Source organism: Scophthalmus maximus, chromosome 10 (genome assembly GCF_022379125.1).
Source record: "Scophthalmus maximus strain ysfricsl-2021 chromosome 10, ASM2237912v1, whole genome shotgun sequence".
Taxonomy (NCBI): Eukaryota; Metazoa; Chordata; class Actinopteri; order Pleuronectiformes; family Scophthalmidae; genus Scophthalmus; species Scophthalmus maximus.
Genome location: NC_061524.1, coordinates 19597501 through 19624920, shown reverse-complemented (window position 1 = coordinate 19624920; position 27420 = coordinate 19597501). Strand labels below are relative to the sequence as shown.

General features: G+C 50.0%; 3 protein-coding genes across 9 annotated transcripts in view; 2 read left to right on the top strand and 1 right to left on the bottom strand.

Moving 5' to 3' along the window:
* Positions 1–11441, top strand: part of LOC118285476 (mothers against decapentaplegic homolog 4-like) — a 28570-nt gene extending 17129 nt beyond the window's left edge. For both annotated transcript variants that reach the window (XM_047334773.1, XM_047334774.1), the window contains exons 5-15: positions 115–373; positions 2006–2183; positions 5168–5296; positions 5385–5585; positions 5754–5870; positions 5952–6005; positions 6078–6261; positions 6345–6513; positions 6657–6798; positions 7026–7192; positions 11068–11441. In XM_047334773.1, the coding sequence (XP_047190729.1) occupies positions 115–373; positions 2006–2183; positions 5168–5296; positions 5385–5585; positions 5754–5870; positions 5952–6005; positions 6078–6261; positions 6345–6513; positions 6657–6798; positions 7026–7192; positions 11068–11115 (1648 nt within the window). In that variant the 3' untranslated portion in view covers positions 11116–11441. The remainder of the gene's footprint in view (positions 1–114; positions 374–2005; positions 2184–5167; positions 5297–5384; positions 5586–5753; positions 5871–5951; positions 6006–6077; positions 6262–6344; positions 6514–6656; positions 6799–7025; positions 7193–11067) is intronic.
* On the top strand, positions 7215–22849 carry LOC118284710 (acidic leucine-rich nuclear phosphoprotein 32 family member E-like). Of its 6 annotated transcripts, none has more exons than XM_035607650.2 (7): positions 7215–7238; positions 18017–18166; positions 18413–18535; positions 21602–21785; positions 21890–22002; positions 22125–22194; positions 22273–22849. In XM_035607650.2, exons 2-7 carry the CDS (start codon positions 18107–18109, stop codon positions 22353–22355), a joined length of 633 nt encoding a protein of 210 aa, XP_035463543.1. In that variant the 5' UTR covers positions 7215–7238; positions 18017–18106; the 3' UTR covers positions 22356–22849. The 6 variants fall into 6 exon arrangements, with proteins under 6 accessions (XP_035463543.1, XP_035463541.1, XP_035463540.1 ...); XM_035607648.2 differs by lacking the exon at positions 7215–7238 and adding an exon at positions 15202–15356 and having other exon boundaries at positions 21602–21761; positions 22276–22849; XM_035607647.2 differs by lacking the exon at positions 7215–7238 and adding an exon at positions 15202–15356 and having other exon boundaries at positions 21602–21761.
* Positions 22850–23486: 637 nt separating this feature from the next.
* plekho1b (pleckstrin homology domain containing, family O member 1b) overlaps positions 23487–27420 on the bottom strand; it is an 11552-nt gene continuing 7618 nt past the window's right edge. Inside the window, exons 4-6 of the mRNA XM_035607643.2 lie at positions 27345–27420; positions 26122–26220; positions 23487–25762 (exon numbers count right to left, since the gene is read on the bottom strand). The exon at positions 27345–27420 is cut by the window's right edge and continues 29 nt beyond it. Coding sequence (XP_035463536.1) covers positions 25100–25762; positions 26122–26220; positions 27345–27420 — 838 coding nt within the window. The 3' untranslated portion in view covers positions 23487–25099. The remainder of the gene's footprint in view (positions 25763–26121; positions 26221–27344) is intronic.

The following is a 27420-nucleotide window of genomic DNA, read 5'->3' as shown; positions in this document are numbered from 1 at the left end:
CTCTGATCGTCTTCATATACAGTTGCTGATCGTCTTTATCTACAGTCAGTGATCATCTTTATATACAGTCAGTGATCGTCTTCATATACAGTTGCTGATCGTCTTTATATACAGTCTCCCCCAGGTGACCATGTCGGGGCGTGGCTCTGCCCCCAGCAGCAGTGACGCGTGCCTCAGTATCGTCCACAGTCTGATGTGTCACCGACAGGGCGGAGAGAACGAGGGCTTCGCCAAGCGGGCGATCGAGAGCCTGGTGAAGAAGCTGAAGGAGAAGAAGGAGGAGCTCGATGACCTCATCACCTCCGTCACCACCCGTGGCCTCCAGCCCAGCGGCTGTGTCACCATCCAGAGGACGCTGGACGGGCGGCTGCAGGTATCAATCACCTCACCCTTCACGTGTGCACCGAGCGGAGAACTCTGAGTGGTTGTAAGCAATCGTCAGACACGCCCATCTTCAAGTGTTGAAGGAACGTGACCTGTGAGAGCTGTGTAATTATGACATCATCATATTATTATAATCTGTGTGTTTTGTCTGCAGTGTCACGCACACACGCACACACTCGCGCGCACACACGCACACAGTTTTTCTCTGCTCAGGATGACTCAGTCTGTTCTCACAGAGTTTATTTAAAGTTCCAAGAAGGATGTTTCTTGTTTCACCTGTCTGTCTGTCTGTCTCTTAGCATCTCTGTCTGTCTCTCACCTGTATGTCTGTCTATCTGTCTGTCTGTCTCTCACCTGTCTGTCTCTCTGTCTGTCTGCCTGTCTGTCTGTCTGTCTGTTTGTCTCTCACCTGTGTGTCTCTCAGGTAGCAGGGAGGAAGGGGTTTCCTCACGTGATCAACGCCTGTCTGTCAGTCTGTCTCTCACCTGTCTGTCTGTCTCTTACCTGTCAGTCTGTCTCTCACCTGTCTGTTTGTCTCTCACCTGTGTGTCTCTCAGGTAGCAGGGAGGAAGGGGTTCCCTCACGTGATCAACGCCTGTCTGTCAGTCTGTCTCTCACCTGTCTGTCTGTCTCTTACCTGTCAGTCTGTCTCTCACCTGTCTGTTTGTCTCTCACCTGTGTGTCTCTCAGGTAGCAGGGAGGAAGGGGTTCCCTCACGTGATCAACGCCTGTCTGTCAGTCTGTCTCTCACCTGTCTGTCTGTCTCTTACCTGTCAGTCTGTCTCTCACCTGTCTGTTTGTCTCTCACCTGTGTGTCTCTCAGGTAGCAGGGAGGAAGGGGTTCCCTCACGTGATCAACGCCTGTCTGTCAGTCTGTCTCTCACCTGTCTGTCTGTCTCTTACCTGTCAGTCTGTCTCTCACCTGTCTGTTTGTCTCTCACCTGTGTGTCTCTCAGGTAGCAGGGAGGAAGGGGTTCCCTCACGTGATCAACGCCTGTCTGTCAGTCTGTCTCTCACCTGTCTGTCTGTCTCTTACCTGTCAGTCTGTCTCTCACCTGTCTGTTTGTCTCTCACCTGTGTGTCTCTCAGGTAGCAGGGAGGAAGGGGTTCCCTCACGTGATCAACGCCTGTCTGTCAGTCTGTCTCTCACCTGTCTGTCTGTCTCTTACCTGTCAGTCTGTCTCTCACCTGTCTGTTTGTCTCTCACCTGTGTGTCTCTCAGGTAGCAGGGAGGAAGGGGTTCCCTCACGTGATCTACGCCCGTCTGTCAGTCTGTCTCTCACCTGTCTGTCTGTCTCTTACCTGTCAGTCTGTCTCTCACCTGTCTGTTTGTCTCTCACCTGTGTGTCTCTCAGGTAGCAGGGAGGAAGGGGTTCCCTCACGTGATCAACGCCTGTCTGTCAGTCTGTCTCTCACCTGTCTGTCTGTCTCTTACCTGTCAGTCTGTCTCTCACCTGTCTGTTTGTCTCTCACCTGTGTGTCTCTCAGGTAGCAGGGAGGAAGGGGTTCCCTCACGTGATCTACGCCCGTCTGTCAGTCTGTCTCTCACCTGTCTGTCTGTCTCTTACCTGTCAGTCTGTCTCTCACCTGTCTGTTTGTCTCTCACCTGTGTGTCTCTCAGGTAGCAGGGAGGAAGGGGTTCCCTCACGTGATCTACGCCCGTCTGTGGCGTTGGCCCGACCTCCATAAGAACGAGCTGAAACATGTCAAGTTCTGTCAGTTTGCGTTCGACCTTAAGTATGACAGCGTGTGTGTGAACCCCTACCACTATGAGAGGGTGGCGTCGCCCGCCACCTCAGGTAAAGACCCCTGTCTGTCTCTCACCTGTCCATGTTCACAACACTGTGTTGTCTGGAACACCTGACACAGATACAGTAACTGCAGTCTCACCTGATGACACAAGATGGTGTCACAAACCAACAGAACCTCCTGCTCCTCAAATCGCTAACAGTCATAAGACACTGTAAGTCAGATTCATGTAGCTTAGCTTCAGGTAATGTAGCTTCACGTAGCTTATATTCATGTCATCTAGCTTCATGTAGCTTAGCTTCATGTCACGTAGCTTCACATCCCTTAGCTTCACCACATTCAATTCAATTCAATTTTATTTGTATAGCGCCATATCACAACATACATTGTCTCAAGGCACTTTACATAGTGAGGTCAATATTACAATATTACAGGGAAAACCCAACAAATCCCACAATGAGCAAAGCACTTGGCGACGGTGGAGAGAAAAAACTCCCTTTTAACAGGAAGAAATCTCTGACAGAACCAGACTCAGTTGTGGGCGGAGCTTCTGTCTCGACCGGTTGGGGTGAGGAGAGAGAGGAGGAAGAGAGGAGAGGTGGGCAGAAAGAGGGTGGGAGGAGAGACAGTAGGAGAGAAGAGAGAGAGGACAGTTGTACAACCGCCGCTGTAATCTCTACCAGACTGATACTTATAATTAAAAAATACAATTATGTTGTTGTCATTATTAGTGATGATATTAATATTAATATTAATAATAGCAATAATAATAATGAGGGGTTTGGGTCCTGCAGCTCTGGGGTCAGAGATACACTAGGAGAGATAGAAAACACAAACAGGGTTAGTGACATGTACTGTAAACATATCGGGGGATGGGGGGGTAGTATAACAGTTGCTTTAATTTCTACCAGACTGATACTTATAATTAGTGAAAACTGATACTTATAAATACAATGATGTTATTAATAATAATGATAGTAATAATAATAATGACGGGTTTGGATCCTGCAGATCTGGGGTCAGATCTACTAGGGGAGAGAGAAAACAGAGTTAGTGACATGTAATGTAGATACATGGGGGCAGAGAGAGAGAGAGAGAGATTGAAAAGGTGGGAGAAGGAGAGAGATATAAAGGGAGAGAAAGAGGGAGAAGGAGAGAACGGGAGAGGGAGAAAGATGCTCATGATATAAGTTCCCCCAGCAGTCTAGGCCTATAACAGCATAATAAAGAAATGGTTTATTAAACACCTGAGCAGTTCTAACTATAAGCTTTATCAAAAAGGAAGGTTTTAAGTTTAACTTTAAATGTAGACAGGGTATCTGCATCCCTGACACAAACTGGGAGCTGGTTCCAGAGGAGAGGAGCCTGGTGGCTGAAGGCTCTGCCTCCCATTCTACTTTTACAGACTCTGGGAACCACAAGTAGTCCTGCATTTACAGAGCGAAGTGATCTATTGGGATAATATGAAACTAGGAGCTCTGTAAGATATGATGGAGCTTGATTATTAAGGGCTTTGTATGTTAGGAGCAGTATTTTGAATTCTATTCTGAATTTTACAGGAAGCCAATGCAGAGATTCTAACACTGGAGAAATATGATCTCTTTTTCTAGTTCCTGTCAGAACTCGAGCTGCGGCATTTTGGATTAGCTGAAGTCTTTTCACAGACTTATTGGGGAACATCCTGACAGTCATGAATTACAGTAGTCCAGTCTAGAAGTAACAAAAGCATGGACTAGTTTTTCAGCATCCTTTTGAGAGAGGATGTTTCTAATGTTCTTGATATTGCGCAGGTGAAAGAAGGCTGTCCTAGAGACTTGTTTTATGTGTGAGTCAAAGGACATGTCCTGGTCAAAGGTAACTCCAAGGTTTCTCACAGTAGAGCTGGAGGCCAAGGTAATGCCATCCAAAGTAACTATATGATCAGATAATGTTTCTCTGAGGTGTTTAGGGCCGAGTATAATGACCTCAGTTTTTTCTGAGTTTAGAAGTAAAAAATTATAAGTCATCCAGGCGTTTTATGTCTTTAAGACAATCCAGAAGTTTGTCGACCTGATTAGTTTCATCTGGCTTTATAGATAAATACAGCTGGGTATCATCAGCGTAGCAATGGAAATTGATGCGGCGTTTTCTTATAATATTGCCTAAAGGAAGTATATATAGAGTGAAAAGTATCGGTCCCAGTACAGAACCTTGTGGTACTCCATGTCTCACTTTTGTATGAATGGAAGATTTGTTATTAACGTTAACAAACTGAAATCTATCAGATAAGTAGGACTTAAACCATTCTAGTGCTATTCCTTTAATCCCACTTTGTTCTAGTCTCTGTAACAGAATTTTGTGATCGATGGTATCAAATGCAGCACTAAGATCTAAAAGGACGAGAATAGAAACATATCCACTGTCTGAGGCCATGAGAAGGTCGTTGGTAACCTTCAGTAGTGCTGTTTCTGTACTATGATGTTTTCTAAAAATGCAGCTTAGCATCATGTAATGCAGCTTCACGTAGCTTAGCATCATCTAATGTCACTTCATGTAACCCAGCTTCACATCAGGTCACTTATCTTCGTGTAGCATAGCTTCATGTCATGTGTTTTGCATGTAGCACCACTTCGCATAGCTAAGCTTCATGTAACGCAGCTTAATGTCATGTAGCTTTATTAAAAGCAGCTTCACGTAGCCCAGCTTCATGTAATGTAGCTTCATGTAACACAGCTTCACAAGTAGCTTTATTAAACGCAGCTTCGCATAGGTTAGCTACAAGTAACGCAACTTCAATAACGCAGTTTCACGTAGCGCAGCTTCATGTAATGTAGCTTCATGTAACGTAGCTTCACGTAGCTTAGCTTCACGTAGCTTAGCTTCATGTAATGTAGCTTCATGTAATGCAGCTTCACACGTAGCTTTATTAAACACAGATTTGCATAGCTTAGCTTCATGTAACACAGCTTTACGTAGCTTAGCTTCACGTTGTGTCTGTGATGACACTGCTGCTGTCTATTCCTGTAACTTCTAATCCATCAGAGTCTTCTCTCAGGTCCTCAGTTTCTGATAAAGGAGGAGTTCATTCAGGACTGTCTGCAGATCGACTTGCCCCCCCACTCTGACATCTACAACCAGCCCTGCCCTGTCAGCATCTTTCCCAGCATGCCTCTGGATCCTCCAGGTCACTTTCAAACACAGTTCTTATGATAAAGTCGTAGTGAGCTTGTGGTCGTCATGACCCACTGTCAACTCTGTGGTCTCTCCTGCAGGCAGCAGCTCCATGTCTGTCAGCAGGGGGGGTGGGGGCGGGGCCAATGGGGGCGTGGGTGTCTGCGACGAGGGCCAGGGTCTCCTTCAGACCGCCCTGCCGCAGAACCACGAGGGTCAGGCCTCGCCGCCCAAACCAAACCCTCCCCACACCCCTCAGACTCCCTTCCCTGCCACACCCAGCTCACCACACCAGCAGAACGGCGAGTACAACAGCCCCCCCCCAAACTGGTACTGTGTGGGAGGGTGGGAGTAGTAGCAATCAGTAGCAACAGTCGTCAAAGTGATTTCAGTAGAAGTACCAGTATTTGCAGTATCAGCAGTAGTGATATAAGTAACAGTACAATAATGACACACCTGTGTCTCTGCAGCCTCATGGACAGGTAACAGCCCCGCCCCCTACAGCTCCGCAGGACCTCTACAGAGTGGGCGGAGCCACCAGCAGCCACCACTCCATCACCATCACCACGCCCCCAATACTCACTTCTGTATGACACCATGTTACCATGTAAAATACTGTAATACAATGACTATGACATGATCCTGAGTGTGAGTGTTTCTCCCTGCAGGGTCACAGCATCACTGCACTGCTCCGTATCCACAACCGGTGTCCAACCACCCAGGTATCAAACATTCAAACGTCCTCTCGTCCGACCCGCAGGGCTCGGTCTCACTCTGTCCCCGCCATCTCCCAGGTCCAGAGTTCTGGTGCTCAATCTCCTACTTTGAGTTGGACGTCCAGGTCGGGGAGATGTTCAAGGTCCAGTCCAGCTGTCCCCTGGTGACGGTGGACGGATACGTGGACCCTTCGGGAGGAGACCGTTTCTGTCTTGGACAGCTGAGCAACGTCCACCGCACCGCCGCCAGCCACCGTGCCAGGTGAGGTCCGCCTGCAGGTGAGGGGCAGGGCTCCCAAACCCCCCGCGTCCCTCATCCTTCCACCGCGTCTTGTCTCCGGGCAGGCTCCACATCGGTCGGGGGGTTCAGCTGGAGTGTCGGGGGGAGGGGGACATCTGGATGCGTTGCCTTAGCGACCACTCTGTGTTCATTCAGAGTCTCTACCTGGATCGAGAGGCCGGCCGGGCGCCCGGAGACGGAGTTCATAAGATCTACCCGGGAGCTTATATCAAGGTGAGTACGTCTGTACGCAGACGACACTCTGCTGAGCGACAGTAATCAGTCAGACTGTCACAAGAAATAATAGGGACTTCTGTTGCTAAGCCCTGACTGTTCTGCTTGTTTTTACCCACTCGCCTGTCTGTCTGTCTCTCCAGGTGTTCGACCTGCGGCAGTGCCACAGACAGATGCAGCAGCAGGCGGTAGCAGCCCAGGCAGCTGCGGCGACTCAGGCGGCGTCTGCGGTCTTCGGTTCGATTCCAGGCCCGAACGGTGTGGGAGGGACCGTCCCTGCTGTCGGTGAGCATCGCCTGTCTGTCTCTCTGGTCCCCTGCAGGTGCGTCGCCTGCCTGTCTGTGTCTCTGGGCACCTGCAGGTGTGTCGCCTGTCTGAGTGGAAGGAACTGAGTCAGAACTGTTGATACTATGACTTTATTCCATAACATCAGGAATTTTTTTTATCAGAGAATGAACTTCCTGTTCTCCTCCAGGTGTGTGTTGTGACAATGAATTCCTGTTGTCCTCCAGATGTGTTTTCGCTGGCGGGTCTGGGGGTGGACGACCTGCGCAGGTTGTGTATCGTGCGTCTGAGCTTCGTTAAAGGTTGGGGGTGTGACTACCCACGGCAGAGCATCAAGGACACGCCCTGCTGGCTTGAGGTTCACCTGCACCGGGCGCTGCAGCTGCTCGACCAGGTGCTGCACACGCTGCCCCCACGAGACCACACGCTCTGACACACAGGTGTGTGTGTGTGTGCGTGTGTGTGTGTGTGAGAGAGAGACACAGAACAGGAACTGTGATGTTTCTGTGATTGACACCTGACATCATCCAACCTGTGGGGGTTCGTAAGCCCCGCCCACCTCATGTTCAGGTACAGACCTCCAGGCTTCAGACAATCAACCAACCACAGCGTCTCAGTCCTCCTGTCAATCAAATGAGTTTCGATGGATACCAGCGTCACATATTAAAGGGTCAGTCCCCAGCAAACAAAACAGAAACAGAAAGGTCTCCTGTGTAGAACCAGAAACAGAAGTCACAGGAAGTCGCTGATCAACCTTGTTAAACATCAGGCGTCAGCTAACACTGAGCACCATGGCCGTTTCTCAATACCACAGAACGCAAGTATGTACTCGTGTCCTTTCCAAGAACGTACTTGGGAGTTCAACTCGGGAGAACATTCTCCGAGAACGGGAGAACGCAGTTCGGTCATTGTGCAGTTGAACAGGAGCGAACTTGCCAGCCAGGATGTAGTTGAGAATGAAGAGATGCGGCGTTGAAGCATTTCTTTTTAATACAAATATACTATATGTACATATAGCATTTATTTTTAATACTAATATTATGTGATATATTTACATATAAATAAAAAAAAGCTAAATATTAAAAATTGGTTGAGGCAGGACTGCTGCATAACTTCAGCTTTATCTAGGTATACCTAATAAACTGACAGGTACAGAGGTTTGGTATTTTAATAATGTAATCATATTGAAATGGATTAGCCTACATTCCACATACCCATTCCACATACGTACCTCCTGTTGTTTCTCTTCTTGGAACCCAAACAGGACTCGTACAATTAGGCCCACAAACCTATATATAAGTACCTTTACCTCATCAGTATCACATACATCATTAGTCATTTATAAACGTACTTTTTTGACCTGAGCGATTACACTGCTTATCAAGAAAGACAGAAATATCTCAAGCAGACACCTGACCACACAGGTCAGATCTTAGAGGAACATATAATTCTGGTATTTATCAACAAATCATATCAGACAATTCATATAGTTGAATTTATTAAATAGTTGAATGAATATGTATAAAATTCTAAAGACACAACGAAGCAAAAGAGTTGATGTGAAGTTGATGTGAAACCTTCAGGCTTCCAGGAACAGCATCAACATGCTGTTGTGCAGAAAATGACGTCCTGCACAGAGCAACTCATTTCCCCAAACCAGAGGAGATGGAGGAGGTGAATGAGGTGGAGGAGGTGAATGAGATGGAGGAGGTGAATGAGATGGAGGAGGTGAATGAGGTGGAGGAGGTGAATGAGATGGAGGAGGTGAATGAGGTGGAGGAGGTGAATGAGATGGAGGAGGTGAATGAGATGGAGGAGGTGAATGACATGGAGGATGTGAATGAGATGGAGGAGGTGAATGAGATGGAGGAGGTGAATGACATGGAGGATGTGAATGAGGTGGAGGATGTGAATGAGGTGGAGGAGGTGAATGAGGTGGAGGCCAGCTGGTCATGACACGTTCTGCCATGTTGCTGGTGCCACATCAGGATTCTTCCTCTTAAAGATTCACAGAAGAGACCTAAACAGACACGAAACAAAGCAGATTATATCTTTGGTGACTTTGAAATACAGTAAACATTTAATATGTGAATTTTAATGGAAAAAAAAGTTCTATATTATAGAACTTTGGGATATCTTTTGTTTGGTTGCAAATATACACTGAACAAAATTATAAACGCAACACTTTTGTTTTTGCCCCCATTTTTCATGAGCTGAACTCAAAGATCTAAGACTTTTTCTGTGTACACTAAAGGCCTATTTCTCTCAAATATTGTTCACAAATCTGTCTAAATCTGTTGGTGAGCACGAGATAATCCATCCACCTCACAGGTGTGACATACCAAGATGCTGATCAGACAGCATGATTATTGCACAGGTGTGCCTCAGGCTGGCCACAATAAAAGGCCACTCTGAAATGTGCACTTTTACTCTATTGGGGGGTCCAGTCAGTATCTGGTGTGACCACCATTTGCCTCACGCAGTGCAACACATCTCCTTCGCATAGAGTTGATCAGGTTGTTGCTTGTGGTCCACTCCTCTTCAATGGCTGTGCGAAGTTGCTGGATATCGGCAGGACCTGGAACACGCTGTCGTATACGCCGATCCAGAGCCTCCCAAACATGCTCAATGGGTGACATGTCCGGTGAGTATGCTGGCCATGCAAGAACAACATGGGGCCGTGCATTATCATGCTGCAACATGAGGTGATGGTCGTGGATGAATGGCACAACAATGGGCCTCAGGATCTCGTCACGGTATCTCTGTGCATTCAAAATGCCATCAATAAAATGCACCTGTGTTCTAGTCCATAACATACGCCTGCCCATACCATAACCCCACCACCACCATGGGCCACTCGAGCCACAACGTTGACATCAGCAAACCGCTCACCCACACGACGCCATACACGCTGTCTGCCATCTGCCCTGTACAGTGAAAACCAGGATTCATCCGTGAAGAGAACACCTCTCCAAAGTGCCAGACGCCATCGAATGTGAGCATTTGCCCACTCAAGTCGGTTACGACGACAAACTGCAGTCAGGTCGAGACCCCGATGAGGACGACAAGCATGCAGATGAGCTTCCCTGAGACGGTTTCTGACAGTTTGTGCAGATAGTCTTTAGTTATGCAAACCGATTGTTGCAGCAGCTGTCCGGGTGGCTGGTCTCAGACGATCTTGGAGGTAAAGATGCTGGATATGGAGGTCCTGGGCTGGTGTCGTTACACGTGGTCTGAGGTTGTGAGGCCGGTTGGATCTACTGACAAATCCTCTGAAACGCCTTTGGAGACGGCTTATGGTAGAGAAATGAACATTCAATTCACGGGCAACAGCTCTGGTGGACATTCCTGCAGTCAGCATGCCGATTGCACGCTCCCTCAAAACTTGCGACATCTATCGCATTGTGCTGTGATAAAACTGCACGTTCTAGAGTGGCCTTTCATTGTGGCCAGCCTAAGGCACACCTGTCCAATAATCATGCTGTCTAATCAGCATCTTGATATGCCACACCTCTGAGGTGGATGGATTATCTCATGCTCACTAACACAGATTTAGACAGATTTGTGAACAATATTTGAGAGAAATAAGCCTTTTGTGTACATACTAAAAGTCTTAGATCTTTGAGTTCAGCTCATGAAAAATGGGGGCAAAAACAAAAGTGTTGCGTTTATAATTTTGTTCAGTGTATATACAAGGCATATTAGACACCGTTGCTTTCCAAGAATGAATCTCCTGGTTAAATAAGAACATGAACAGTATTTATTTACAACTTATTTACAAGTGTGTCCGACAGAGACAGGCACAGCTCTGCTCTCTCTCCTCTCACCACAGCTTCTCTCATTAAATAAACATCTAAAACTACGAACGTTAACTTTGCCCTCTGACAAAAATATTAGAGAAAATACCTATAAGCTCTGAGACCAGCGATTTATCGTTCGATTTACCCAAAACGGAAAAATTGCTCATGTTGAACCGCGACAGAGCCAGCGGGACTTTCCACAAGGACTTGCCGAGATGAGGCTGCTCTCGACGGGAACCGAGAGCGCTGACCGCCCGGTCATCTGGTCGGTCGACGGGGCCGCTTATCAACTCCGAAAACGTCAGAGCAAATGTTTTAATAGGCTCTAACTTGATACATCGACCATAGATAAAAAGTCAAAACAACTATATTCTCGCCTCAAAACAATTTTAAAGTACTTTTCGGGACACAACAGATTTATTTCAAAAATTTTAACCTACGGCTGAGACTCTTCTCTTTCCCCTTGCAGCCGTTTGTTGTCGCGAAATGCATTCTGGGATACTTGGCTCTCCCATAACACACAAGTCTCCTCCGATGCATCCTCGGTAAAGGGGGCGCGGCGACAACAACATCCGGGCATGTGGACCATTCTTGGCTCGATACGTTCTTTGTATGTGAACAGTGTTTTATGGTACTTTGGCCGCGACTGATGACGTTTCACGAGGACACAAGAACGCAAGTACAGAGAAGAACGCACATTAAGAAACGGCCCATGTTTGACTCCTCCTGCTGACTCCTCCTCCCTCTGACTCCTCCTGCTGACTCCTTCTGCCTCTGACTCCTCCTGCTGACTCCTCCTCCCTCTGACTCCTTCTGCCTCTGACTCCTCCTGCCTCTGACTCCTTCTGCTGACTCCTTCTGCCTCTGACTCTTCCTGCTGACTCCTCCTCCCTCTGACTCCTCCTGCTGACTCCTCCTCCCTCTGACTCCTTCTGCCTCTGACTCCTCCTGCCTCTGACTCCTTCTGCTGACTCCTTCTGCCTCTGACTCTTCCTGCTGACTCCTTCTGCCTCTGACTCCTCCTGCTGACTCCTCCTGCCTCTGACTCCTCCTGCCTCTGACTCCTTCTGCTGACTCCTCCTGCTGACTCCTCCTGCCTCTGACTCCTTCTGCTGACTCCTCCTGCTGACTCCTCCTGCCTCTGACTCCTTCTGCCTCTGACTCCTCCTGCTGACTCCTCCTGCCTCTGACTCCTCCTGCCTCTGACTCCTTCTGCTGACTCCTCCTGCTGACTCCTCCTGCCTCTGACTCCTCCTGCCTCTGACTCCTTCTGCCTCTGACTCCTCCTGCCTCTGACTGCTCCTGCTGACTCCTCCTGCTGACTCCTTCTGCCTCTGACTCCTTCTCAGACTCCTTCTGCCTCTGACTCCTCCTGCCTCTGACTCCTTCTGCTGACTCCTCCTGCTGACTCCTTCTGCCTCTGACTCCTCCTGCCTCTGACTCCTTCTGCTGACTCCTCCTGCTGACTCCTCCTCCCTCTGACTCCTCCTGCTGACTCCTCCTGCCTCTGACTCCTTCTGCTGACTCCTCCTGCTGACTCCTCCTCCCTCTGACTCCTCCTGCTGACTCCTCCTGCTGACTCCTTCTGCCTCTGACTCCTCCTGCCTCTGACTCCTTCTGCTGACTCCTCCTGCTGACTCCTTCTGCCTCTGACTCTTCCTGCTGACTCCTTCTGCCTCTGACTGCTCCTGCTGACTCCTTCTGCTGACTCCTCCTGCTGACTCCTCCTGCCTCTTACTCCTCCTGCTGACTCCTTCTGGTGACTCCTTCTGCCTCTGACTCCTCCTGCCTCTGACTCCTTCTGCTGACTCCTCCTGCTGACTCCTTCTGCCTCTGACTCCTCCTGCTGACTCCTCCTGCTGACTCCTTCTGCCTCTGACTCCTCCTGCTGACTCCTTCTGCCTCTGACTCCTTCTGCTGACTCCTTCTGCCTCTGACTCCTCCTGCCTCTGACTCCTCCTGCTGACTCCTTCTGCCTCTGACTCCTCCTGCTGACTCCTCCTGCCTCTGACTCCTCCTGCTGACTCCTTCTGCCTCTGACTCCTCCTGCCTCTGACTCCTTCTGCTGACTCCTCCTGCTGACTCCTCCTCCCTCTGACTCCTCCTGCTGACTCCTCCTCCCTCTGACTCCTCCTGCTGACTCCTCCTGCTGACTCCTTCTGCCTCTGACTCCTCCTGCCTCTGACTCCTTCTGCTGACTCCTCCTGCTGACTCCTCCTCCCTCTGACTCCTCCTGCTGACTCCTCCTCCCTCTGACTCCTCCTGCTGACTCCTCCTGCTGACTCCTTCTGCCTCTGACTCCTCCTGCCTCTGACTCCTTCTGCTGACTCCTCCTGCTGACTCCTTCTGCCTCTGACTCCTTCTGCCTCTGACTCCTCCTCCCTCTGACTCCTTCTGCTGACTCCTCCTGCTGACTCCTTCTGCCTCTGACTCCTTCTCTGACTCCTCCTGCTGACTCCTCCTGCTGACTCCTCCTCCCTCTGACTCTTCCTGCTGACTCCTTCTGCCTCTGACTCCTCCTGCCTCTGACTCCTCCCTCTGACTCTTCCTGCTGACTCCTTCTGCCTCTGACTCCTCCTGCCTCTGACTCCTTCTGCTGACTCCTCCTGCTGACTCCTTCTGCCTCTGACTCCTTCTCTGACTCCTCCTGCCTCTGACTCCTCCTGCTGACTCCTCCTCCCTCTGACTCTTCCTGCTGACTCCTCCTCCCTCTGACTCTTCCTGCTGACTCCTCCTGCTGACTCCTTCTGCCTCTGACTCCCTCTGCCTCTGACTCCTCCTGCCTCTGACTCCTCCTGCTGACTCCTCCCTCTGACTCTTCCTGCTGACTCCTCCTCCCTCTGACTCCTCCTGCTGACTCCTTCTCTGACTCCTCCTGCCTCTGACTCCTCCTGCTGACTCCTCCTGCTGACTCCTCCTGCTGACTCCTCCTCCCTCTGACTCTTCCTGCTGACTCCTTCTGCCTCTGACTCCTCCTGCTGACTCCTCCTGCTGACTCCTCCTGCCTCAGACTCCTTCTGCTGACTCCTCCTGCTGACTCCTTCTGCCTCTGACTCCTCCTGCTGACTCCTTCTCTGACTCCTCCTGCCTCTGACTCCTTCTGCTGACTCCTCCTGCTGACTCCTTCTGCCTCTGACTCCTCCTGCTGACTCCTTCTCTGACTCCTCCTGCTGACTCCTCCTGCTGACTCCTTCTCTGACTCCTCCTGCCTCTGACTCCTCCTGCTGACTCCTCCTGCCTCTGACTCCTCCTGCCTCTGACTCCTCCTGCTGACTCCTTCTCTGACTCCTCCTGCCTCTGACTCCTCCTGCCTCTGACTCCTCCTGCTGACTCCTTCTCTGACTCCTCCTGCCTCTGACTCCTCCTGCCTCTGACTCCTCCTGCTGACTCCTTCTCTGACTCCTCCTGCCTCTGACTCCTCCCTCTGACTCCTCCTGCTGACTCCTCCTACCTCTGACTCCTTCTCTGACTCCTCCTGCTGACTCCTTTTGCCTCTGACTCCTCCTGCTGACTCCTCCTGCCTCTGACTCCTTTTGCCTCTGACTCCTCCTGCTGACTCCTCCTGCTGACTCCTTCTGCTGACTCCTCCTACCTCTGACTCCTTTTGCCTCTGACTCCTCCTGCTGACTCCTGCTCGGACTCCCCTGCTGTGATTCCTCCTGCTGCGATTCCTCCTTCTCTGACTCCTCCTCCTGCTCTGACTCCTCTGTGTTTATCCTTTGACTCTGGTTCACCTGCTTTGAAACTTTCCCAGCAACATTCAGGGCTGACGCTTATTTATGTTTACTGTAATTGATTATCTACCAAAGATCCATTTCCTGCTCTTAGTGACATCACATCCTGTTTTTACGCTGTCATTCAGAGATTATTTAATCTGTCGTTGTATTTTAAAGGCTTTTATACTGAAAGGGTTTAAAACTCTATAACATCTGCTTCTTCAAAATAAACTTTTATGATAAAATCACTGTTTCTTTCTTTTAATATATATTAATATTATTATATATAATATATTATTATATAAATAGGATCAGTGACTGTATATAAAGAAGATTAGTAACTGTACATAAAGAGAATCACTGACTGTATATAAAGATGACCAGAGACTGTATATAAAGTCGATCAGTGACTGTATATAAAAACGACCACTGACTGTATATAAAGACGATCAGAGACTGTATATAAAGACGATCACTGACAGTATATAAAGACGATCAGACACTGAATATAAAGACGATCACTGACTGTATATAAAGACGATCACTGACTGTATATGAAGACGATCACTGACTGAATATCAAGATGACCAGAGACCTCTATATAAGGAAGATCACTGACTGTATATAAAGACGATTAGAGACTGTATATAAAGTCTGTGAATTAAACTAAGACGATTCTTTACATGAGGGAATGAAAAGTCCGAGGGAACCTGAAGGCGTCATACGTGGCGCCAATAAGCACAAAGAGTGGGCGTGTGCAAAGTTCAAACGCTTCGTGTTCCCCTTGTTATTGGCTAGGGCAAATCAACGCCTAACCAATCACAGAGGAGGGTTCTACGGCCTGTTGATTGGCGCGTCTTTAGGCCAATAGGAGACGAGAACATGGAAACCATATGAATATTGATCACAGAGGGCGTGGTCAGCAGGCGCAGTGAACATGGACGTGTAGTCCGCGGCGGAGACGAGAGATTCACCGAGACGCGTCGACATGGAGATGAAGAAGCGGATCAGTCAGGAGCTGAGGAGCCGGAGCCCGGCGGAGGTACGTGACGAACCGGATCCACGGTACCAGAGTCAGCACCGGAGAGTCCGGCCGAACACGTCGACTCGTGTCCGCGGACAAGATGTCGTTTCCTTCCTCCGACATTTTGACCCAGAAAACTTCGCGCCGCTTCGGCTCGGTGTAGCCCCCCCCCCTCTCTCTCTGCCCCCCTCCCTCTCCCCTCCCCCTCTCTCCCTCTGCCCCCCTCCCTCTCCCCTCCCCCTCCCTCTGCCCCCCTCTCCCCTCCCCCTCTCTCCCCTCTCTCCCTCTACCCCCCTCTTTCTGCCCTCTCCCTCTCCCCTCCCCCTCTCTCCCCTCCCCCTCTCTCCCCTCCCCTCCCCCTCTCTCTCTGCCCCCTCCCCTCCCTCCCTCTGCCCCCTCTCCCTCTGCCCCCCCCTCTCTCTGCCCCCTCCCTCCCCTTCTCTCCCCTCTCTCCCTCTCCCCCTCTCTCCCTCTCCCCCCCTCTCTGCCCCCCCTCCCCTCTCTCCCTCTCCCCCCTCTCCCCTCCCCCTCTTTCTGCCCCCCTCCCCTCTCTCCCTCTCCCCCCTCTCTGCCCCCCCTCCCCTCTCTCCCTCTCCCCCCCTCTCTGCCCCCCTCTCTGCCCCCCCTCCCCTCTCTCCCTCTCCCCCCTCTCTGCCCCCCCTCCCCTCTCTCCCTCTCCCCCCCTCTCTGCCCCCCTCTCTGCCCCCCCTCCCCTCTCTCCCTCTCCCCCCCTCTCTGCCCCCCCTCTCCCCTCCCCCTCTCCCCCCTCTCCCCTCCCCCTCTTTCTGCCCCCCCTCCCCTCTCTCCCTCTCCCCCCCTCTCTGCCCCCCTCCCCTCTCTCCCTCTCCCCCTCTCTCCCTCTCCCCCCCTCTCTGCCCCCCTCCCCTCTCTCCCTCTCCCCCTCTCTCCCTCTCCCCCCCTCTCTGCCCCCCTCCCCTCTCTCCCTCTCCCCCTCTCCCCTCCCCCTCTTTCTGCCCCCCCCTCCCCTCTCTCCCTCTCCCCCCCTCTCTGCCCCCCTCCCCTCTCTCCCTCTCCCCCTCTCTCCCTCTCCCCCCCTCTCTGCCCCCCCTCCCCTCTCTCCCTCCCCCCCTCTCTCCCTCTCCCCCCCTCTCTGCCCTCCCCCCACTCTCTGCCCCCCTCCCCTCTCTCCCTCCTGGGAGCCTCGGTATCCTCCGGTCGGTAGTTCCCGGTCCGACCGGACCGTCATGGCGGGGCCTGCTCTGCGGGACGCGGTGGCAGCGGGTTGAAACACAGCCGCCCCTGGTTGTTCGGCCCCGGCCCCAGTTCTGTACCGTCACCGTGTGTGTGTGTGTGTGTGTGTGTTTTTTAAGGAAACATGATCCAAGATGGCTGCAGGTTGTAAACACAAGCAGTCGTTTGTTCATCTGGATTCGTTCCAGTGAGTGAGTGACTGAAGAGGTCTGATGTGGTCTGATGTGGTCTGATGTGGTCTGATGAGGTCTGATGTGGTCTGGTGAGTGACTGAAGAGGTCTGATGTGGACTGATGAGGTCTGATGTGGTTTGGTGAGGTCTGATGAGGTCTGATGTGGTCTGATGAGGTCTAATGTGGTCTGGTGAGGTCTGATGAGGTCTGATGAGGTCTGTCATGTTCCGTTATGTTCTGATGAGGTCTGGAGAGGTCTGATGTGGTCTGGTGAGGTCTGATGTGGTCTGGTGAGGTCTGAAGATGTCTGATGTGGTCTGATGAGGTCTGATGTGGTCTAGTGAGGTCTGGTGAGGTCTGATGAGGTCTGAAGATGTCTGGTGAGGTCTGATGAGGTCTGATGATGTCTGGTGAGGTCTGATGTGGTCTGGTGAGGTCTGATGTGGTCTGGTGAGGTCTGAAGATATCTGATGTGGTCTGGTGAGGTCTGATGAGGTCTGATGTGGTCTGGTGAGGTCTGGTGAGGTCTGGTGAGGTCTGATGAGGTCTGAAGATGTCTGGTGAGGTCTGATGAGGTCTGATGATGTCTGATGATGTCTGGTGAGGTCTGTTGAGGTCTGATGTGGTCTGGTGAGGTCTGATGAGGTCTGAAGATGTCTGGTGAGGTCTGGTGAGGTCTGGTGTGGTCTGGTGGGGTCTGGTGTGGTCTGGTGGGGTCTGGTGAGGTCTGATGTGGTCTGATGAGGTCTGAAGATGTCTGGTGAGGTCTGAAGAGGTCTGGTGAGGTCTGAAGAGTTCTGATGAGGTCTGATTTGGTCTGGTGAGGTCTGAAGAGGTCTGGTGGGATCCGATGAAGTCTGATGTGGTCTGGTGAGGTCTGAAGAGGTCTGGTAGGATCTGATGTGGTCTGGTGAGGTCTGATGTGGTCTGCTGAGGTCTGATTTGGTCTGGTGAGGTCTGAAGAGGTCTGCTGAGGTCTGTCATGTTCTGACTCGGTCTGATGTGGTCTGATGAGGTATGATGTGGTCTGATGAGGTCTGGTGAGGTCTGTCGTGTTCTGACGTGGTCGGTTGTGGTCTGGGGAGGTCTGGTGAGGTCTGGTGGGGTCTGCTGAGGTCTGATGTGGTCTGGTGGGGTCTGCTGAGGTCTGATGTGGTCTGATTGGGTCTGATGTGGTTTGGTGAGGTCTGTCGTGTTCTGACGTGTTCTGACGTGGTCGGTCGTTGTCTGATGAGGTCTGATGTGGTCTGGTGGGGTCTGGTGAGGTCTGATGTGTTCTGTCTTGGTCTGCAGGTGGTGGAGCTGGTGGTGGACAGCTGTCTCTCCGGTGACGGGGAGGTGGAGGGTCTGACGGACGAGTACAAGGAGCTGCAGATCCTCAGCATGGTGAACATCGGCCTCAACTCCCTCTCCAAACTGCCCTCGCTGCCCAAACTACGCAAGGTTGGTGACACGGTGCGGCGCCGGACCCGGTGTGATGTCACTTCTCGGCCTCTCACTGTGTGTGTGTGTGTGTGTGTGTGTGTGTGTGTGTGTGTGTGTGTGTGTGTGTGTGTGTGTGTGTGTGTGTGTGTGTGTGTGTGTGTGTGTGTGTGTGTGTGTGTGTGTGTGTGTGTGTGTGTGTGTGTGTGTGTGTGTGTGTGTGTGTGTGTGTGTGTGTGTGTGTGTGTGCGCGTGCGCGTGTTTCAGCTGGAGGTGAGCGACAACACCATCTCAGGAGGTTTGGACACGTTGGCAGAGAAGTGTCCTGACCTGACTCACCTCAACCTGAGTGGGAACAAGATCAAAGAGCTGAGGGGGGTGGAGCCTCTGGTGAGTCTGAGCTGTCAATCACTGAGGCCCTGAGGGGAGGGGCGTGTCCCTGTTGCTCTGTGTGTCTGTAGCTCTGTGTGTTGTTCTGTGTCTGTTGCTCTTTGTGCCTGTTGCTCTGCTGCTCTGTGTGTCTGTAGCTTTGCTGCTCTGTGTGTCTGTAACTCTGCTGCTCTGTGTCTGTAGCTCTGCTGCTCTGTGTGTCTGTAACTCTGCTGCTCTGTGTCTGTAGCTCTGCTGCTCTGTGTGTCTGTAGCTCTGCTGCTTTGTGTGTCTGTAGCTTTGCTGCTTTGTGTGCCTATTGCTCCACTGCTCTGTGTGTCTGTTGTTCTGCTGCTCTGTGTGTCTGTAGCTCTGTGTGTTGTTCTGTGTCTGTTGCTCTTTGTGCCTGTTGCTCTGCTGCTCTGTGTGTCTGTAACTCTGCTGCTCTGTGTGTCTGTAGCTTTGCTGCTCTGTGTGTCTGTAGCTCTGCTGCTCTGTGTGTCTGTAGCTTTGCTGCTTTGTGTGCCTATTGCTCCACTGCTCTGTGTGTCTGTTGTTCTGCTGCTCTGTGTGTCTGTTGCTCTGTCTGTTGTCGGTTTGTGTCTGTTGCTCTGTGTGTCTGTTGCTCTGTCTGTTGTTGGTTTGTGTCTGCTGCTCTGTGTGTCTGTTGTTGTTGTGTCTGCTGCTCTGTGTGTCTGTTGCTCTGTCTGTTGCTCTGTGTGTCTGTTACTCTGTCTGTTGTTGTTGTGTCTGCTGCTCTGTGTCTGCTGCTGTGTGTCTGTTGCTCTGTGTGCCTGTTGCTCTGTCTGTTGTTGTGTCTGCTGCTCTGTGTCTGCTTCTCTGTGTGTCTGTTGCTCTGTGTGTCTGTTGCTCTGTCTGTTGTTGTTGTGTGCCTGTTGCTCTGTCTATTGTTGTTGTGTGTCTGCTGCTCTGTGTCTGCTGCTCTGTGTGTCTGTTGCTCTGTCTGTTGTTGTTGTGTGTCTGTTGCTCTGTCTGTTGTTGTTGTGTGTCTGCTGCTCTGTGTCTGTAGCTCTGCTGCTCTGTGTGTCTGTTGCTCTTTGTGTCTGTTGCTTTTTGTGTCTGTTGCTCTGTGTGTCTGTAACTCTGTATCTGTTGCTCTGTGTGTCTGTCTGTTCTGTGTCTGTAACTCTGTGTGTCTGCTGCTCTGTGCGTCTGTAGCTCTGTCTGCTTTTTTTCTGTGTGTCTGTTGTTCTGTGTCTGTAGATCAGTGTGTCTGTTGCTCTGTGTGTTTCTGTAGCTCTGTGTGTCTATTGCTCCACTGCTCTGTGTGTCTGTTGTTCTGCTGCTCTGTTTGTCTGTTGCTCTGTCTGCTGCTCTGTGTGTCTGTTGCTCTGTCTGTTGTTGTTGTGTGTCTGTTGCTCTGTCTGTTGTTGTTGTGTGTCTGCTGCTCTGTGTCTGTAGCTCTGCTGCTCTGTGTGTCTGTTGCTCTTTGTGTCTGTTGCTTTTTGTGTCTGTTGCTCTGTGTGTCTGTAACTCTGTATCTGTTGCTCTGTGTGTCTGTCTGTTCTGTGTCTGTAACTCTGTGTGTCTGCTGCTCTGTGCGTCTGTAGCTCTGTCTGCTTTTTTTCTGTGTGTCTGTTGTTCTGTGTCTGTAGATCAGTGTGTCTGTTGCTCTGTGTGTTTCTGTAGCTCTGTGTGTCTATTGCTCCACTGCTCTGTGTGTCTGTTGTTCTGCTGCTCTGTTTGTCTGTTGCTCTGTCTGTTGCTCTGTGTGTCTGTTGCTCTGTGTGTCTGTTGCTCTGTCTGTTGTTGGTTTGTGTCTGCTGCTCTGTGTGTCTGTTGTTGTTGTGTTTTTGCTGCTCTGTGTGTCTATTGCTCCACTGCTCTGTGTGTCTGTTGTTCTGCTGCTCTGTTTGTCTGTTGCTCTGTCTGTTGCTCTGTGTGTCTGTTGCTCTGTGTGTCTGTTGCTCTGTCTGTTGTTGTTGTGTGTCTGCTGCTCTGTGTCTGTTGCTCTGTGTGTCTGTTGCTCTGTCTGTTGTTGTTGTGTGTCTGCTGCTCTGTGTCTGTTGCTCTGTGTGTCTGTTGCTCTGTCTGTTGTTGTTGTTTGTCTGCTGCTCTGTGTCTGCTGCTCTGTGTCTGTTGCTCTGTCTGTTGTTGTTGTGTGTCTGTTGCTCTGTGTGTCTGTTGCTCTGTCTGTTGTTGTGTGTCTGCTGCTCTGTGTCTGCTGCTCTGTGTGTCTGTTGTTATGTGTCTGCTACTCTGTGTGTCTTATGCTCTGTGTGTCTGTTGCTCTGTGTGTCTGTTGCTCTGTCTGTTGTTGTTGTGTGTCTGCTGCTCTGTGTCTGCTGCGCTGTGTGTCTGTTGCTCTGTGTCTTATGCTCTGTGTGTCTGTTGCTCTGTCTGTTGTTGTTGTGTGTCTGCTGCTCTGTGTCTGTAGCTCTGCTGCTCTGTGTGTCTGTTGCTCTTTGTGTCTGTTGCTTTTTGTGTCTGTTGCTCTGTGTGTCTGTAACTTTGTATCCGTTGCTCTGTGTGTCTGTTGTTCTGTGACTAACTCTGTGTGTCTGCTGCTCTGTGCGTCTGTAGCTCTGTCTGCTTTTTTTCTGTGTGTCTGTTGTTCTGTGTCTGTAGATTAGTGTGTCTGTTTCTCTGTGTCTGTTGCTCTGTGTTTTTCTGTAGCTCTGTGTGTCTGTAGCTCTGTCTGCTTTTCTGTGTGTCTGTTGTTCTTTGTCTGTAGATCTGTGTGTCTGTAGCTCTGTGTCTGCTGCGCTGTGTGTTACTGTAGCTCTGTGTGTTTGTAGGTCTGTCTGTTGTTCTGTGTCTGTAGCCCTGTGTCTCAGCAGGATTCGTCCTCACATCTGAACCTGTTGCTGATCACTCAGCCGTTGAGTGGTGAAAGTCATGCTGATGGGTCTCTTTTTGTCCCTGTCTATTGTGGTCCTGGTGCTGTCCTGATCCTGGTCCTGGTGCTGTCCTGATCCTGGTCCTGGTGCTGTCCTGATCCTGATCCGGGTGCTGTCCTGGTCCTGGTGCTGTCCTGGTCCTGGTCCTGGTGCGGTCCTGGTCCTGGTGCGGTCCTGGTCCTGGTGCGGTCCTGGTCCCGGTGTGGTCCTGGTTGGGGTCCTGCAGCAGAGCCTGAAGAACCTGAAGAGTCTGGACCTGTATGGATGTGAAGTGACCACGCTGGACGACTACAGGGAGGGCGTGTTCGAGCTGCTGCCTCAGCTCACCTACCTGGACGGGTACGACCAGGAGGACAACGAGGGGCCTGACTCCGAGGGCAACCATGGTGAGAGAGAAAACCTAGGACCAGGTTGGTTAGTTCGAGTCCTGTTCCTGTTGGTGTTGGTGTAGACGTAGAAACAGGACCAGACGTCTCCTCCAGAGTCCATGTTGAGCCTTGACACTTTGTTCCAGACGAGGACGATGAAGCCGGACCGCCTGGAGACGAGGAGGACGAGGAGGAGGAAGGCTCTGAGGGGGACGAGGACGAGGTCGGCCTGTCGTACCTGATGAAGGAGGGAATCCAAGTGAGTGGTGTGATGTCACGCTCCCTGATTGGTTGATGACGGAGGTTGAGAGTGAGGAGGGTGTAGATCTGCCCTGTGGCCACAGAAAGGCGCTGTCACTCACTGAGCGTGTTTCCTGTCAGGATGAAGAGGACGACGGAGACTACGTGGAGGAGGAGGAAGAGGAGGAAGAGGAGGAAGAGGAAGATGGAGGTTAGTGTTGTTGGATTGTTCTGTTTGATCATAATGTAAAATGATATATGATATATTATATTTTATATATTTATATAGCAGATGACGATGGAGCTGGCGTTCAGGGGGAGAAGCGGAAGAGGGATGCAGAGGATGAAGGTGACGATGACGATGACGAATAGATTCAAACCACTTTCACCCACTGCGACACTTGGCCCCGTCCACCCCCGATGACCTCTGACCCCACCAGGAAACAGCTGAATCAGGTCCAGTTTCCTCCCCGACACTCGACAGTCATACCACATGATGACGTCACGATGATGTCATCGTCCACCTGGTATCATGTGATCAGATCAACCCACCCCCCCACAAACACACACACACACAACCAGAACTTCAGGTAGAGTTTGGTCTGTGATGTAAAATACTACAGTTCCCATAATCCTCAGCAGCTGCTGCTCTGACTGGATTACGTTTACAGCAATGCATTCTGGGACTTTAAACTTCTAAAACGACTGTTACCTGATGAGCCCTCTGCCGTGGCCCCGCCCCCTGGTCTCCGGTCTGTAAATAGACGTGACGTGTCTGTGGATTTTATTTTTTTATTCCTGTCGTCCGATCGTTGATGTCACCAGATGTTTTTCGAATTAAACAACTGAATTTGTTTCTCAGTCAACAGCTGTCGAGTCCTCTACTTCACAAACATCTCATTATTATTATTAATAATTATTAGAATTATTGTTCACCAGTCATACACAATCCTGTAATGATTTGTGATTATTAATAATTACACATAAAATTATTTGAGATCAACAAACTGCTGGAATCGGGGGGTTGATTATTTTTCTATTTCAACATGAATAAATATAAAACATAACTTTAATCTTGATATTTACTGAGTCTAATTTAATTATGATGATAATTATGTATTGAGTTGAACTGCTGCAGTTCCTGTTGTCACCACATGGTGGCGTCATTTCCCTCTGATGTTTTTCATTTGGTCAGTGAATCTGAGGGGCGGCGCGGTGGAGCAGCGGTTCACGCCGCCATGTCCAGTTTCTTTGCCACCGTCCAACATCAAATCTGTCAAATCTTTTTAATCAATTGTTTAGTGTGTGTGTGTGTCACCAGGTGCTGTCAACACGTTCCAAAAGATTGTTTCCTTCTCTCCTTAAATGGAAGTGTAGGACTGTGAGGGGCGGGGCTGAATATAAAGAGGATCACTGACCGTATATAGTTGTGTGTGTATATATATATATGGTATATATAGTAGCTCTAGTGATCGTGGATTGAAACTCAAAAATGTCTCAGAATCAGTTTCAGACCAAAATGTTTATTAGATTATAGATTTATAAAAAACAAAGTCTTCATGTTTGTGTCAAGGTAGAGATTCATTGTTTTCGGACGTTGAAGCTGAACTAATTCGATTAGAACAGAAACAGTTTGAGTCTGAATTAAAACTTCAGAATCTTAAATTTGTTCAGTTCATGATCGTTCCTCTGAACAGAATCAGGTTTTTCAGAAACTTCACACAGAAAAATAAATTCAGATTAGACATTTGAAAAGACTGAAGCGTCTGCAGGTCAAAGTTTGACCATTAAAGATTCTTCTCAGCTCCAGCTCCGCCCACAAAACTAAAACGACCTCCGTCCACACTGACGCACCTGAAAACACGTCACGTGAACCATCCATGTGTAAACAGGAAGTAGATTGCCTCCTCTGCAGTCGGCTCCAAGATGGAGTCAAAAGATTTGTTAGTACCAGACCCTGATACAAGCTGAGTATCATCATCATCAGCTGAATCTTTAACTTGTATCGATCGTCCACCGAGGTGATGAAGGTTCATCAGGAACCGTCCCATCCAGAGGAGGGTTGGAACAGTACGGACGTCACGGCTCAGTGCAGGCGCACATAGGGAGAATACGCGGTATATAAATGTATAAAAATAAGGTACGGAGATTGATGACGGTAATGCGGAACCCAAAAAGTTCACACGCGAGAGTTCCCTTCCGGACACCTTAAACTGTAATGCTGCGTTCACAACACTCGTTGGCTGTCGTGTCACAGGAATATGACGCTTGAGTTGAGCACATCGCACCGTTCGTGTCGCCCGAGTCAGTGCCGCGAAGTTTCCGTCCAGGTGCGTCTTTGCGTTGACATACTGTGTGTGATCTTGTCACGTCAATAATCCGCGTGGCGTCCGGTGTGAAGCTCCAGCTGATTGGCTGAGTCGGCAACACGTGACAGTGTGACGGCCTAATGCACAGGTTATATTTATCCTGTACTTTTACAACATATATATAACATGTTTGTTTTTTCAGTTTTGTGGCCCATTGTGACTTATTTGTCTACATTATATATCATTCATTTAAAGATGTGACCAATGGAGAGACTATGTTCACTCTGCACCGGCTCCTCAGGGGAGACGACACAAGGTGGAACAAACTGTCATCGTACAATAAATTAAAAGAAACATTTGCATTTGGGTTTTTTTGTTGCTTTTTTTCCCACTGTACTGAACTCGCACAAACCGTGAACTGTGTGAACCGCTCCACCCCTCGTCCAGAGGAGTCCTCCGACTGGACCCTGCGCTTGTCCAGAGTCCAGCTGCGTCACACGTTCTCACAGCTGAAGCATAATAAAAATGGATCAAGAGAAAAACACTTTTCATCTCTGAACTCTCCTTGGCACATTTTCATTCCCTCCGATTCGAGACGTCCGGTAAGTGACGACTGCGGCAAGACCGATGCTATACGTTTTTTCTGAGGAAGATGATCCCGGGACATGGAGCTGTGTCCGTCAGCAGGACAGTCTTGGTCCGTGACGGCTGAAAATCAAAACCTGAATTTTTTTCCAAATAATTTAAAAGTGGTTCATCTAGTTTTCAGTCCGGGACCAGACCGTTCACTCAGTCACGAGCTCCTGGTCACATCAGGCTCTTGCGGTCTGGGTTCAGTTTGTTGCTGTTGAACGAGGAGTCCAGTTGTCGGTACAACGCCCTCAGCTCCTTCACCTCCTCCAGCACCTCCTGGGCCTGACTCCAGGCTGCCGCCGCCTCCTTCAGGAGTCTCTCGGCTTCAGCCGACTCTTTCCACTTCAGCTTCCCCTCCGCCTCCCCACGCACCTCCGTCAGCAGCTGCTCCGTCTTCTCCAGCTTCTGGCCGATCAGCTCCTGCAGCTGCTTGATCGGCGTCGTGTTGCTTGTCGGTGTCGACGCCTGCGAACGGGACTTTACCACCGTCTTGTTCTTCGTCACTTTAATCTCCGAATGTGACAGAATCTCATCCATAGAGACGCAGCGATTCTTCTCCGCAGTCGTCGGACGTTTTCGTGGCTGAGGGGTTCGGCTGGGACAGGTCTTTTCCCACACCACCGCCACCTCACGAGGAAGGCTATGGGATTTCCCAGAAGCCTCAGCGGTCCGGGTAGAGAGAGCACCGTCGGTTTTGGACCTGGTAGTCTCTGGACTGAGGCGGGTTTTGTCCTGGTCCTCCCTGAACCCGTCGCAGACGTTGACTCCCTTAGACGGAACGTCCTCCTCCTGGATCAGATCCAGAGTCAGCATCCCGTCGGAGGAGGACATCGAGGCCTGGACAGGAGAGAGGAGCAGGCGGGTCAGTCTACAGACCAGAGACACTAAAGCTACTGTTACACCTGGACATCTGGAAACACCTGGACACAGGTCACACAGGAGAGCAACGACCTGTGACCTCATCTGGATGTGGTGCGTGGTCGAAGCGCCCAACCCTCATCTGGAGAAACTGCAGGACTCGTCACGAAGCTCCAGAGGGAGTAAGTGGTCCTTGAGTTCAGGTTGTAACACTCTGAACTATGTTTTTCAATCCTCACAAGTTATTATATTAATCAAAAGGCAGATGTGAATAAATATGTCGTAACGAGCAACATATGCTCACTCATTGTCCTCTCATTCGAGAGCGTCATACTGACCACGGCCAGCAGGTGGCCCCGGGTCGGCAGCCGACGGTTGTGAGGAATCTTCACTCGATCTCGAGTCAGATGCGACAGCTGCGAGTCGTCAACCGTCACCTGAAACACCAACAACACGTTGACACTTTGATATCATGAAGACAAAACTATATTCAAGCTGTGACCTAGTGAAGCAACCAAAACTGCTGTTCCTCTGATGACCACTAGATGCTGTGATCCGACTCGTCAGATCTGTCACTTGACCATAGTCACACGGTGGCCAATGTCCTCTCAGCGCAATGATCCAGGTTAACAAGTCGTATAAACAGAATCTGTTTAATGCTAACATTAGCTACTGAGCTAATCTTTAGTTTCATGTCTGGTCGATCGTTGTCAGATTCTGTCAACACGACGTAGAAACCTGCATCACATCAGGACGACGTGATTCTGATAACAACAAATATCAATATAATTAATGCAATGATTTTGACATTCAGATTGTTTTTGGGTTGCTTGTTTTTTACATTGACTTGAACGTGGATGGAAAAAGCCTGGAACAGGGTGGCTGTATGAGAGCGACAGTATTGATCAGAGTATTGATCGGTGGAAAAGGCTGTTGACTGCAAGTTGTGTCAGCAGACAAACGTCCTGCTGCTGTAACTCAGTGGAACAAACATGACGAACACCAGTTAGAGGAAGTGACTCTTTCTAAAATTAAACGTGGAACTGAAATATAACTGAGTCAAAGTCTGCGGCAACACAGATCAGCAGAATGAACATATTCCCCAACAAATGTCAGTTTGATAAAAACTACAGCAAGGTTGTTGTTTTTTTAAACGATATTCATAGGACTTATGAAAAGAGAATCTTACTCCACTGTCACTAAACTACGTCTCCATGTGACGGTGGATGTTGTTGATTCATATGTAACAGTAACTTACATCTGGGTAATATTCATACTCTTCTTCTTATTCCACTTCTTCAGATTGAATCATTTACGTTCGTGCATGCGTCACGTTAAATATTGTGCTGCAATGAATTGTGGGTCTGTTTCTCCTTTCCTGTCGCATAGGAGGCTCCGGTGTACCCTATGCTAAAAGAGATAAAAGGAGATGTAAATTTGACCATTGGACCTCACCCGAGGTTTGATCGAAGTGCAGAACCAGACCAGACCAGACAGGTGTTTCCTACACTCGGCCTGTGATGTGACCAGGTGAGACAGACTGATCATCATCATATCATACCTCATCCAGGATTCTGTTCTTGGCTCTGGTGATGGCCACGTTCAGGACGTTGATCCAGGATTCTTTCTCCTCCGGA